This window comes from Bombyx mori, chromosome 5 (assembly GCF_030269925.1).
Source record: "Bombyx mori chromosome 5, ASM3026992v2".
Classification (NCBI taxonomy): domain Eukaryota; kingdom Metazoa; phylum Arthropoda; class Insecta; order Lepidoptera; family Bombycidae; genus Bombyx; species Bombyx mori.
Window position 1 is genome coordinate 8,569,738 of NC_085111.1, and position 13,542 is coordinate 8,583,279.

General features: G+C 35.4%; 1 protein-coding gene across 5 annotated transcripts in view; it reads left to right on the forward strand.

Moving 5' to 3' along the window:
- The window catches only part of LOC101742169 (lachesin), a 77,994-nt gene extending 64,452 nt beyond the window's left edge, over positions 1-13,542 (forward strand). For all 5 annotated transcript variants that reach the window (XM_021350644.3, XM_012693678.4, XM_021350645.3 and 2 more), the window contains 3 exons: positions 2,057-2,176; positions 11,972-12,142; positions 12,376-13,542. In XM_021350644.3, coding sequence (XP_021206319.1) covers positions 2,057-2,176; positions 11,972-12,142; positions 12,376-12,602 — 518 coding nt within the window. In that variant the 3' untranslated portion in view covers positions 12,603-13,542. The remainder of the gene's footprint in view (positions 1-2,056; positions 2,177-11,971; positions 12,143-12,375) is intronic.

Consider the following 13,542-nt stretch of genomic DNA (forward strand, 5'->3'; position numbering starts at 1 on the left):
AATTGATAGAACACACACAAGTTATGTAGGGTGCACACCAAACTTTACCGAAAACGTGACAAGCCGCTAACCTAATACAAACAGAAAACTATTTATTGATAATTCTTAATCTTAATCTTATAAAAAATTCAAATTGTCACTTGTATTACGGAGCATCGATCAAGAACGACTCGACCGTTTTGGCTGATTTCCATTTTGTTGTTTGTGTAATTGTAAGGATAAGATTTGTTCGGTATTTTTTTTTATAAAATAAATGTGCAATTTAGCTATAGCACTACCGGAGCGTGATCGGACTTCATTATACGATAGGTATTCTATAAATACGGATCGTTTACGACCTCTGTTTTACTGAAGGATCTTGATTATCAGTGGACTTTTTTGTACTATATATTCCATGAGGAGTGCCCTGAGGAATTATCTGAGATCCCAGTATCTTATTTTTACCATCAAACGGCCCGCCACCGAAACAGCGCTCTTGCGTACGACTTAGAAGCGCTGCGTTCATCCACAGTGCGTTTCCAGAGATCGTTTTTAGCACGGGTCATCCGGCCTTTGAATAACATTCTCCCCATGATGTGTCTTGAACGCTATGACATGTTCAACTTCAAAGAGATTTGGGGAATAAACTCATTGGTAGGCAGCGATAGCTTTTCTAATGTCCAACCACCAACCACCAGATGGTCTGCTCGTCTACATACAAAAGCAATAAAAATTACAAAAACCTATAAGCTTCATAAGCCCGCCATTTTTTTTGAAGACATGATGTTGACGCGACCCCTATTTCCAAAAAATTCAATATCGCTAACAATGTAGAAACATCAGTAAATATAAAATCGGATATAACGTAAAATATATCGACTATTGGTTTCCAAATGTAATTTGTAGCACTAATCACAACTGTCTTTATTTTCGTTGGCAATTTTAAAATCTACCATGTGGCATTTATTGATAATATTTCACTTGATTATCGTGGCGACGTCCTACTGCTAAGACAAGCAGGAAAAACATACACCTAATGCTTATAGACTTCAAAATAGAGTTGCTTTTCATATATATTTCTACACTTTCACAAATACAACGTTTTAAAATGTAAAAGACGTCTGTCACCTTCATTTATCACACAATGTAGAAGATATAAATTTTACATTGTATTTTCTACTACTAGAAATACAAATCTAGAGTATACTACCTATCATACATTCATTGTATTCATCATGATGAATAAAATATTTGAAATAAAGGAAGCCGAAATATGAATAATTTTTTTTTTTTTTGTTTCAATATTACTAAGCATCAATTAAATGTGACATGTTCTCAAAGTTAGTACGGATTTTTTTATGTCAATTTCTGTATCGAAATGAATAAAACATATTAGTCGTTTTTAACGAGAACTCTTGCGTATCCGTAAATATATATTTGTAATATTCCATCACATATAAACCATTTTAATTCACTTAGACTAAGAAATAATACTGGCATGCTTAAAAGGAAAGTTTATGCTAGCATATTTTAAAAATGAATAAGCCTGTAAAATTCTTACAGCCAGCTCATATGCATTCCATGCCAAATGCAAATGCTCGCGTGCCTATGCATAAAAGGAGTGAAAATAGAAAGTTATGTTCACAAAATGCAACTGCAATCGCTCGAAGCTTTGTAAGCGTTATGGGTATTGCTGTTATTATTATATTACAATTTTATAACGTATTATTGTATCTGAATCGTACATTCATGATTTTTTTTTATGTAAATTCATAATAAATAAATAAATAATTAATCGACAGTTGCGTTTCTGTTTAGGAAACTTATTTTATTCATTAACAAATATATTTGGTACTGCAAATAAAAAATATTAAACTACTATCAGATATCATTATATTCCAGATATCACGGGGTAAAAATCTAACATGGCTGCATTTAATTAGTAATATCGCAAATGTTGTGTACTAATTCCTCACGCAGACAGAAGGGGTTTCTTTCTATTAATTACAAATACATCGAAACATACTCTAGGGTTCTGTATTGGCATGGAAATTTTTAATAAAGCATTTTTTTGCAGTTCACCCTCTGGTACAAGTGCCAAATCAGCTTGTGGGAGCACCGACCGGCACTGACGTCACGCTACAGTGTCATGTCGAAGCATCGCCCAAAGCCATCAACTACTGGACCAGAGAGAACGGTGTGTAAAAAATGTTATTTAATTTACTTAACTTTTTTTCCGTCGATAGACAAACAAGATAATGTATCACCTATATTAATGGCTCACCGGAGATTGTAAACATCGCAGCATTAATACCTCCTTGGTTATGTTATGAAGTCATAGACTTGATATTGTGTAACGCCCTGTGGACTTGTGACGCCTTGTCGACTTGCAATAAAATTAAATGATACCATCAGTATGAACCGCCATGAATTTGTCACGTTTTAACAATTTAGCTACTGGTGTATCTCATTAGCAAGCAATGAAGTGAAATTAAAACTGGAATTTTAAGATTTACTCACGATTTATGATTTTGGTTAATTTCGATAACTGCTTTAGACTAGGAGGCCCTTTAGTTAAGCCCTATAGCTTTGCTATGTGACTACAGCACCAACGAGAAAGAAGAATACATAAAACCAAATTTAGTAACAAAATATTCACAGCACGTTTGAACGAAAAATATTGTAAATAAAGTAAAATACAAAGCTAAAGTCATCGGGCAACACTTTCATGGCTTAACCTAAACTTGCCTTAATTAAAAATGCAATAGTACGACTTGGTAATTATAATAATCTTTGATTGCCCCCCAAAGTTGTTTACGGCTCGGCCGTATCTCGTAAACCTTATTAAGTTCCAAGCACGAACTCAAGAACGACGGCATAAGCAACTAATTTCATTATTCATAAAGCACATTGGAAGCGTCAAAGCACTCATTAAACGAGCCATTATTCACGTTCCTACTATCCTCCGTGACAGGCCACGAGGCCTAGGGCCTGGTTACAAGTTACGGCGTTTTTATGGTTGTATTTAAAGGAAAAATATGCGGTTATTTCATGTCCGTTTTTTCATTCCGATATGATTTATGCTCGTTTTGATTATATGGAGCCATTTTTATGACTTATTAACGACCTCGTAAATATAAAGACGATGACAGCCCTATATAGTTCTGTGGTTACCGTTAATAAATGGGTCTTTATCTATACTTAATAAGGTAGGTTTCTTAAGACATATTATAAATCAGCTAAGCCAGAAGATCTTATATTGTTATTTTTATCAAAAAATACTTGTACGCGATTTTGACAATCACGGGTAATAGAAGATACTTCGTCATTATCCACAGGAGTAGTGTCCTCTTAAATTCATACATTAAAATGTCGTTCTATTAAAAATAACATGAAATGGTCTCCATATGATCGAATTATCGATTTACATACGACGAGGTGTAAGCTGGTCAGTAAGGACTAACAAATATAAAAAATACTACAAATGACATTAGTTGTCTATTTACATGGTTGTGAGATAAAACATTATTCACAAATAAAAAAAAGGAAGAAAAAAGTGTAAAAAGTAATAAAAATGATTTGTTTTTATCGTTTATATGTCAGTTCATAAATCAGATTTTGTATTTGGTAAATGTGTGCACGTATTTATGTATGCGCAAACATATACTTTTTTAATTCACCATCCTTGATTATTGAATCGTTTATTTCCGTACATGATTACCTGAATGAGATCGATCTAAGCGATAAATCAGCCCATTTTTGTACACGCTCATACCGGTATAAGGTATTTATTATACCTATATATTTATATTGTGGTGTTTCAATAAAAAATATTATTTTGTTCGATTAAAAATACTCACTAAGAATAAAAAGTAATTAGGAAACGTTTCAGTTTCAAATGAAATTAAATTCTAAAGAACTAATTACGACGGTTGAAAAATAAATGCGGGAGGTGTAAAAACACGTGCTAACTAATACAAATACGTCTGTCACCTAACATAACACCGCCGGGGTCGGGGACTTCATAATTTCTCATTAAAATGGCGCCCTCAGGATAAAAGTTGCTTATTTAGTGTCCCGGTGACAGATGGACAAAAGCACTTTTCTCTGAGAGCAATAAGCTGCAGATAAGAGTTATAGAGATATTTTCTTTAACTCTGACGTTAAATAGAATATTGTATTAAAGCGGCTTTTAAGCGCTTTTCATGTCATAGATATTCTTTAAGCGGTTCAAACAAATACGTACTTATTTATACTCGTATATTAAGTCGAGCATTACGCAGGCTTCCACATTTGGCTCTGTATCGAAGCCATAAACAAAATTAAATTTAACATGGCACCATTTTATGTGCGATAAGATTTTGTCGTCTTACCATTTAAAATAATTAATGTGAAATGGTAGGGGCATAGCTATAATGCATGATATATACATGTCGGAGACGGTCATTAGTTTGGTAGCTAAACGCAGCACGATTCCCGAGAGATGGCAGCACGATTGCGATATCGTCGTAACTCGGCTAACTTCGTGCTACGACAGAACATAGCCGATGGAGGCGCGTAGACGCCATCACACTTACCAACCAGCCTTCTTGAAGAGCGGTGCCTCCGTCTTAAGAACTGTCATACGTTTCGTCTGCTAAGCTCGATCACCCTATTCGCCCCTATGATGTCTGACGATGGTGTTAATAATTGTGGCTTCTCCGACATACATATGTATAATGAATGCGAGCTACCTCTAATTTCACTTTTTAAATTAACTATATCAACGTTATTAAATAAATAAAGATTGCACGCGATTTTAGTAATGAACGTTACAAATATTTTTTTACGAAATATTTTTTTTTATTTCAGCACTAGATAATATGGTGTAACAAACTCCTAGACCTGGCGACAACGTTCGGTCACTAAATTCGGTTATTGAATAAATAAATATTGTACGCGATTTTAGCAAGAAACGCTTCCAATTTTTTATTTACGAAATAAAAATTTTTAATCCAGCACTAGATAATATGGTGTAACAAACTCCCAGACCTGGCGACAACGTTCGGTCACTAAATTCGTGTTAGGAATGGATTTACGGTTTACCGCCCGTCGTTCGTTTTGCGCGCCGCACTCACAACCTACTCGTTGCATTTAGTGTTACCCTATATCTATATCTCACCGACTTATTCTACACATTTGTAAAACACTTATCGGACGTCATTTAAAGCAAATGTAATATAAATATAGAAATTTTGTAAAAGTCATCGTGACCTAAAGGATAAGATGTCTGGTGCATTCATATCAAGCGATGCAACGGTGTTCGAATCCCGTAGGCGGGTACTAAATTTTCTAATGAAATACGTACTTAACGAATGTTCACGATTGACTTCCACGGTGAAGGAATAACATCGTGTAATAAAAATCAAACCCGCAAAATTATAATTTGCGTAATTACGGGTGGTAGGACCTCTTGTGAGTCCGCACGGGTAAGTACCACCACCCCGCCTATTTCTGCCGTGAAGCAGTAATGCGTTTCGGTTTGAAGGGTGGGGCAGCCATGCCGCTGTAACAATACTGAGACCTTAGAACTTATATCTCAAGGTGGGTCGCGCATTTCCGTTGTAGATGTCTATGGGCTCCAGTAACCATTTAACACCAGGTTGGCTGTGAGCTCGTCCACCCATCTAAGCAATCAAAAAAATATGATCCTATCATCTCATCATTACCATCGCACCGCTCGCCACAGGAGTAGAGATCATCTAGATCATCCGCACTACCTAGAACCACTGCATTCATAGACAGTGCTTTTCCAGACATATTTTTTGCCACGTACGCTTTGGCATGAGCTCCCTTTTACAGTGTTTTCCGAGCGCTATGACATGTCGTTCTTCAAACAAGACTTGCGGAAAATACTTAATGGTAGGCAGTGGCTTGGCTCTACCTCTGGCATTGCTTAGGACTTAATCAAGGACAAAGGACTCAACCATTCACCCTAGGGTCTACAAGGACAATAAAAAAAATTAACAGAAAAGTCATAAGATGGTTCGAAAGTCGCGTTAAAGAGAACAAAACGGCTTTCTTCAACCTTACGTAGGAATTTAGATCTTAAATCATAGTTTGCCGAATGCCACGATACTTGTGCTACACAAGTACGTACTAAAATTTAAATACCTTAATAACTGATACGCTACACGATTTATTTTAAGCTATAATTACAAGATTTTTCTTAATAATCTATAATGATATTAATAAAAAAGTTGCTTTCTCAACGCGAAATGGCAAAAACTCGGTTTCTTTTAATTTCTGTTTGGCAACACTAACGGAACGACATCGGCCGCAACATGTGTGAGCGATCCTCGTGCTCGCCAACTGTAACCCAACAAAACGAGCAAAACTTTTTTCGCAGTGCGGTCCACGATCTTTTTTGATTAATTGAATAAATTACTCAGTCAGTCCATTGCTACTTAACTTTTAAAACAACACAAATTTAGGTAAACATTTAGAATGTAAAATATTAACTGTAGTAGCAATGTACGTACGTATATGGTACATAATATTATTTTAATACTTTAAGTAACGCAGAGTACTTACAGTTTATTTGTTTTGACAACGTAATGTTATATTTGCTGTTTTATGAATGTAAAACTTAACGAGTATCTCCAAAAAACGCAGATAGGGACGTCGATTCAATTATAATGTACTAATTATAAAAGAAATACGTTAGGTATGTCTACAGTTCTAATAGCTAGAAGCAGATCCGTTCAAAAATGCATAGTAACTTTCATGTTTTGTTATGAATGTCTTTTCAAAAATATAAAAATTAAAACCAATACATTTTTATATTTTGCTCAATTCTGAACTGATTTCATTAAAAGATTTACATTAAATTAAAACACTAATAATTCCAATCAAACATCGTTAACATTTCCTATGAATAATGACAAAACTATAGGAATATGTATGTATCTAAAATAGATACCTACAGCATTGACGAAATCAGTAAAAATCGAGTAAAATATAAGTACACAAACACACGTGACCACATATTATTCGTCGCCAGATTCCGATGCAGTTACAAAGGCAACCGAGCCTGCCATTACGAGACCAGCCCGACGACCGCGCAAAAAGCGAACCAAATTCTATTACCGCCGATATTCAACAAAGACCGCCGGTCCGCCCGCCTCAAATTGCTTTAGGCTAGAGTCACAATATTTACTGTCGAGTACACACCGCAATATTCATTCGAACCTAAAATCGATTTCAGTTAAAGCAATACTACAGGCGCACATTACTGCACAAGATCTGTCTGGTTTGACGGGACGAGCTTAACTAAACCTAAAAAGTTTGTTCTTTAATTTACAAACTTCAGTTTGCGTATTTTGTTTTTTTTTTTTGAGTTTTCCTTTTTGTAATTCGCAAGCACATGGTACATAACGTATACGTATCAGCTGGAAAAAAAAATGATACAGTACCATAGACTAGAATTGCACTTATGATTTAAAAAAAAATTATGTTATCGTTTAGATCACGGAAACTTCAAAAACTTGTTTATTTATTTTTTAATGTTGAATTGAATTATGATTTTCTTAGAAAACTTAACTGGCATTCAGATTTGATTAATAAACTCAATCTGATTCTCGAACTTATAGCCTTTGAAACACACAATATTTTTTTTGCAAAAGTACTCAAAGAGAAATCAGTGACACTAACTTTCAATGTAAACGCCTTATTTATTTATCTTATTTATTAGGTACCTTCGAATTCTTGAAATAGCGCATTTTTTTATTGCTTAGATGCATGGACGAGATCACAGTCTATCTGGTGATAAATGGTTATTGGAGCCCATAGACATCTACAACGTAAATGCCGCCACCCACCTTGAAATATGAGTTCTAAGGTCTGAATATAGTTACAACGACTGGTCCACTCTTTAAACCGAAACGCATTACTGCTTCACGGCAGAAATAGGCAGGTTGGTGGTACCTACCCGTGCGGACTCACAAGAGGTCCTACCACCAGTAATTATGCAAATTATAATTTTGCGGATTTGATTGTCTGATAAAAGATAATTATTAAAATATCAGCTTATCAGTATCGCGATCTCACACGGCTTAATGTGAAGCTTTCAGGTACGGTTATTATTACGAAGCGTTTATTTCGTTTTTCATCCCACAAAAGAATAACTACGAAGTTGAGTATCGATTCTCAGGAAACTTTACATTATGGTTGATTAATAATTTATCTGTCTGGCTAGTCATTACTGAACACATGGGAGTAGTCATCCTGCGGCCCATAAATTGCGGAGGCTACAAATTAAATTAGGTAATACATGGCCGTGACGAGATAGGACAAGCGGCGGTCGTCCACGACCGACATGGAATGGGTGTGTCCTCCCCGCGAAACGTCCGTGCGCATACGGAAGTTTTTGTTCCGATTTCAATGACCCGTTTTCTAATTTGAAACATTAAAAAAAAAAAAAACATTTTAATAATGCTGATTTTATGGACCAACCAGTGGCCTTTCATTTTCCTATAGGCGATTTCAAATCAAGTTAAGAATTTGAAAAAATAAAAATACTAGCACCCTGAGTTTGTTTCCGCTCCTCTTCTCAGAAATACGCGGCTCGTTTTGAAAACGTTATATGTTGATTAATTGCGACATAAAATAAAATTGAATAAAAGTTTGCGATGTTATCATGATATTGTGTAACCATGTACATATATCTATGTATCTATCCGATATAAACCACTATCACCGAAATACATACATTTATTGTTATTAAAAAGAAGCTATTCACTACGTAATTAATCAAAGCACCTCATTCCGTAATATTAATCGTTTCATTGATTTACCAATCACAAAATTAATTCTGTTCCAATTAAAGTCACAAACTTCGGCTCGCATAGCGGCTTGAATATTGATAATTAATTAACGAAGTTGCCTAGCAATAAACAAAAGGGGGCGTATCTGCGGATGGGATTTGTTGGCGGAGATGTCAGTTGCAACGAACGGACCACAGATTTGTGGTCAATTCGCCGATCAAGCGCCAGCTGACGTCACTTCACTGGACTGGATGTCTTCACCGTGACCACAGTTATTAATGGATATCAATTGATACCAAAATAATTCATTATTTAAACAACATAAAGATGTGATTTTTTTTATTTCTTATATAGCTGGACGAGCTCACAGCCCACCTGGTGTTAAGTGGTTACTGGAGCCCATAGATATCTTCAACGTAAATGCACCACCCACTTTGAGATATAAGTTCTAAGGTCTCAGTATAGTTACAACGGCTGCCCCACCCTTCAAACCCAAACGCATTACTACTTCACGGCAGAAATAAGCAGAGTGGTGGTACCTACTCATGCGGACTCCCAAGAGGTCCTACCACCAGTGAAATAGCTTAAAAAATATTTAAACAATCAAGTTCCTCAAATCACCTAAGAATTACATTAAATAGGAAATAGGTTCAGTTGTATTGGCAAAGAATTCACAATGCATAAAGAATATTACCAAACCAACTATTTTTGTTACACATAAACACCACATTACTGGTGGTAGGACCTCTTGTGAGTCCGCGCGGGTAGGTACCACCGCCCTGCCTATTTCTGCAGTGAAGCAGTAATGCGTTTCGGTTTGAAGGGTGGGGCAGCCGTTGTAACTATACTGAGATCTTAGAACTTATATCTCAAGGTGGATGGCGCATTTACGTTATAGATGTCCATAGGCTCCAGTAACCTCTTAACATCAGGTGGGCTGTGAGCTCGTCCACCCATCTAAGCAATAAAAAAAAAAAAAGAAAAAAAAAAAATATTCACCTACTAAGCTGAAAATAAATTATTCATACATGTATTTTTTTTCATTCTTAACATTCCGTTTTGAAACAAAAATCGTTAAAATGCAGAGCTGATCTTTATTTCATTCCAAAAATAAACGAAAATTTAATTTGATACCTACACAAGCCGCGACTGTGCAAAATAAAAAAATACTAAACCGGCCCCACAAAATAAAGCGAAGCAAGAAGAATGCAAGCAATTTTTAATGTAGAACGACGAGGAAGCAATGTGACCCTCAGCCGCTGTAATAATGTAGCTAACGACAAAAATTCAACGGAATCACCCGAGTCTTCGAATGCGGCTCTCTACCGATAAAATTTGCAGACGTCTTTGAATATAATCTAACCTAATAAACTTCCATCTTAATATTATTTATAAATTCGTTTTGAACGACAATATATGGCATTTACGTACATAAAAGAAGATATATCCCATATTTGATCTTTTTCCGTACATTTGCAATTCAGTTACCTGGTTGAATTGTATTTTAAATAGGTCCAAAGAAAAACCTTTATTATTTAAAATCTTTACAAACTCTCTAGTTTTGAAAAAAAGATTTTTTTTAGACGTAATCACTCACCTGTCTGTCGTTCAGTGAAAAGAAAGTTCAGCTTTGTAATATTATAGTATAATAATACTGTTTAAAATATTAATTTTAAAAGAGATTAAGTGCTTTAAATGTTGTTTTCTTATTATATCACAGAAAACACAATAAAGTATTTTATTGTTTATTAATTCTGGAGTATTCCATATCATTATGTTTTATTCACAGAAGCCGTAATGCATTCTATTTGAAGGGCCGCTACAGCTGTCATACTATACAATTGAGACTTAGACCTGATGTCTCGAGGTGATTCGCGCCATTAACTTCTTTTTTTTTTCATATCTATAGGTCCTGGTAGCCGCCAAGCACTAGGTGAGCCGTGAGCCTATTTACATATGGAATAACAAGTCATTCTTTAATACTGCCACTCCATCAATATTGGTCTTAGCTTTTTGTTCATTTCGTACAAATGTTCCACCTTCGGCTTTCTGAGATGACAGGTTAACCTGTATTTCCAAATACGGGGACATCTTCAAAGACCAAAGCTACAGACTTTTACTGGTGGTAGGACCTCTTGTGAGTCCGCACGGGTAGGTACCACCGCCCCGCCTATTTCTGCCGTGAAGCAGTAATGCGTTTCGGTTTGAAGGGTGGGGCAGCCGTTGTGACTATACTGAGACCTTACAACTATATCTCAAGGTGTGTGGCGCATTTATTTACATTGTAGATGTCTATGGGCTCCAGTAACCACTTAACACCAGGTGGGCTGTGAGCTCGTCCACACATCTAAGCAATAAAAAAAAAATAAAAAAAATACTTCAGACATGATTTTTGCTTTGACATTTGCCGATGATATGTGTTGGTATTTTCCGGTATTGCTTGAATATATAGGAATTTTCGTATTATCCGGTGCGGAGAGAAGTTAAAAGCCATTTGTAATGTACGATTTACAGTTCATATTATGTCACACTTCCACTTAAATCAACATGTTAATGTTTCGACCTGAAATCCAATGAACATTTATTTTGAACAGTCTACATGTGGTAATCAACAGAATATCGAATGCATACGTTAGCAAACAGTTTTTGGCAAACGACATGCCGAAACAATATTTCAATTCGATATCAGGCGGACAATGGCAGGATGCGACCGAATATTAATGGACGGAAAGGTATCGACTATCGAATAAGGGACTATGAAATAAACATAATATTAAATCATGGTCTTATTATTTCACTAATACTGAGACGTAGAAAGTTCTTGAGTTTTTACGAATGTATAGGTAAGGTAGAAAATATATTATAAGATTTAATTTCGTACTGATTAGTAGGAGTAGTACAAAATAATATTAGTAATAATTAAAATTATGCAGATTTCGAATGCGGCAGTTTCAGCCATTACGGCATCGGTGACTATATTAAGTTTATCACTGAAATAATCTGTTGTTGACAATCTAAACAGATTTAGTGTTACAGAACTACATAGAAACAAATAATAAACAAAATTAAAAAAAATAGAACATGGTCTGATAAATAGATAAACATACTTATATTCCCAAAACTAGTCCCAAAACTGCTACTAGACTAAGAACAAATGCTGGGTTAATTAATGGAGCTGCTTGTTACAGGTGAGATGATAATTTCAAATGAAAAATATCACATGAGCGAAATAAATCGTTCCGCATACAGCGTGCAAATGAAACTCGTCATCCGCAACATCCAACGCAGTGATCTTGGGGGATACAAATGTATCTCGAAGAACTCCATAGGTGATGCAGAAGGAAATATAAGGTTATATGGTACGGCACTTTCAAATTTTACTTCGATGACATTCCAAGAATTAAAAAGAATACCTAATTTATTAAAACTATGTGAACTGAGTTATACATAAGTCAATTAATATAATGATTTAGGTTAGGTAATATGAACTTCTAACACTTTATTTATTTATAGGATCGCATAAACAACAAACATTTTGCGGACAAATAACATGATAATGACAACTACTAATCGAACCCTACTCCTTATACAGAAATGGAACTTCCCAACCGCAAGTCAGGTGATGAAGATGACCGCGATATCTCGTCTGAGGAGTCCAATGATGTACGGTCCGGTCTCCAGGGCCCGCTTCGGGAAGGAGGACCCCGGGCTGAGGATGCCGGCTTCCTGGGAGGGGGTGGGCCGCTCGCAGGCTCCGCGCCTCACACCGCCCCACACGCAATCTTTTTAATATCGGCCTTTGCCCTTGCTGCGTGCTAAACTTTCCTCAAAAGCCATGTGCAAAGTTAGGGCTTCCTCAACTTAAAGACAATATAATATCGCGCAGGCAAAGATTTATTCTCGACTTAAGAAATCGTTTTACACGATATTCTTTCGACGGAGAAAAGTCACGAACCTGCTTGAGTTTTTATTCGACCTTAAAATTGTGAATGCCTTTCATTGAGACGAGAACAATGCAGTGTTTAATGTAGGGACTATGCGATTTTCACGGAACGGAGTAATATTCGTAAGTGGTTGTAAATGTACTTTTAAATATGAAAATATACTATAGGAATTAGTTTCATCAAGTGTCAGCTTAACAGGCAGTGTTTGCTTCATATATTGATTACCTCAAAGAAAAGATAGCACAGATAACACTAGGTTTTCACTAAGTTTGGGCGTCCATGGTACTGTTTTTAATTTGCTACGTTCTTTTGATTAAAATAATATTGTATGATATTGTAAATGGAAAAAGAATAGGATTTGCCCAAGACTAAAGCGAAATTTATTTATGAGTATAAAAAATAAACGTAACATAGAAGCTATTGAAGTGTATGTCTATTAAATAAGTAGTCTGTTTGACAAAACAAATGAATGTTTTTTTCATTTCCGTTCATTGTTTTGTTATTATTGTGATTTCGCTTAAAGCTTCGTTATCATAACTAAGTGTAAATTATTAAAAAAAAAGGTTATAGGGATAAATTGTTAAAGTTTTGAATAATGTTAAATTTTATGAAATCATTTTGTAATCAATATTGTACGGACGAGCGAGACAGATGTGTAGGTATGTTTAATAAGAATGTAAAAATATAATCAAGTAAATGTCGTCGTTTTTTTTTTGTGTTGTAAAGAGCTCGTATTGTAAACAGTCTCTTATTGGAACGCTCTTAAGACATGTATGAAATGCCTGCATAACGAATATATAAACGGATTTAATTTA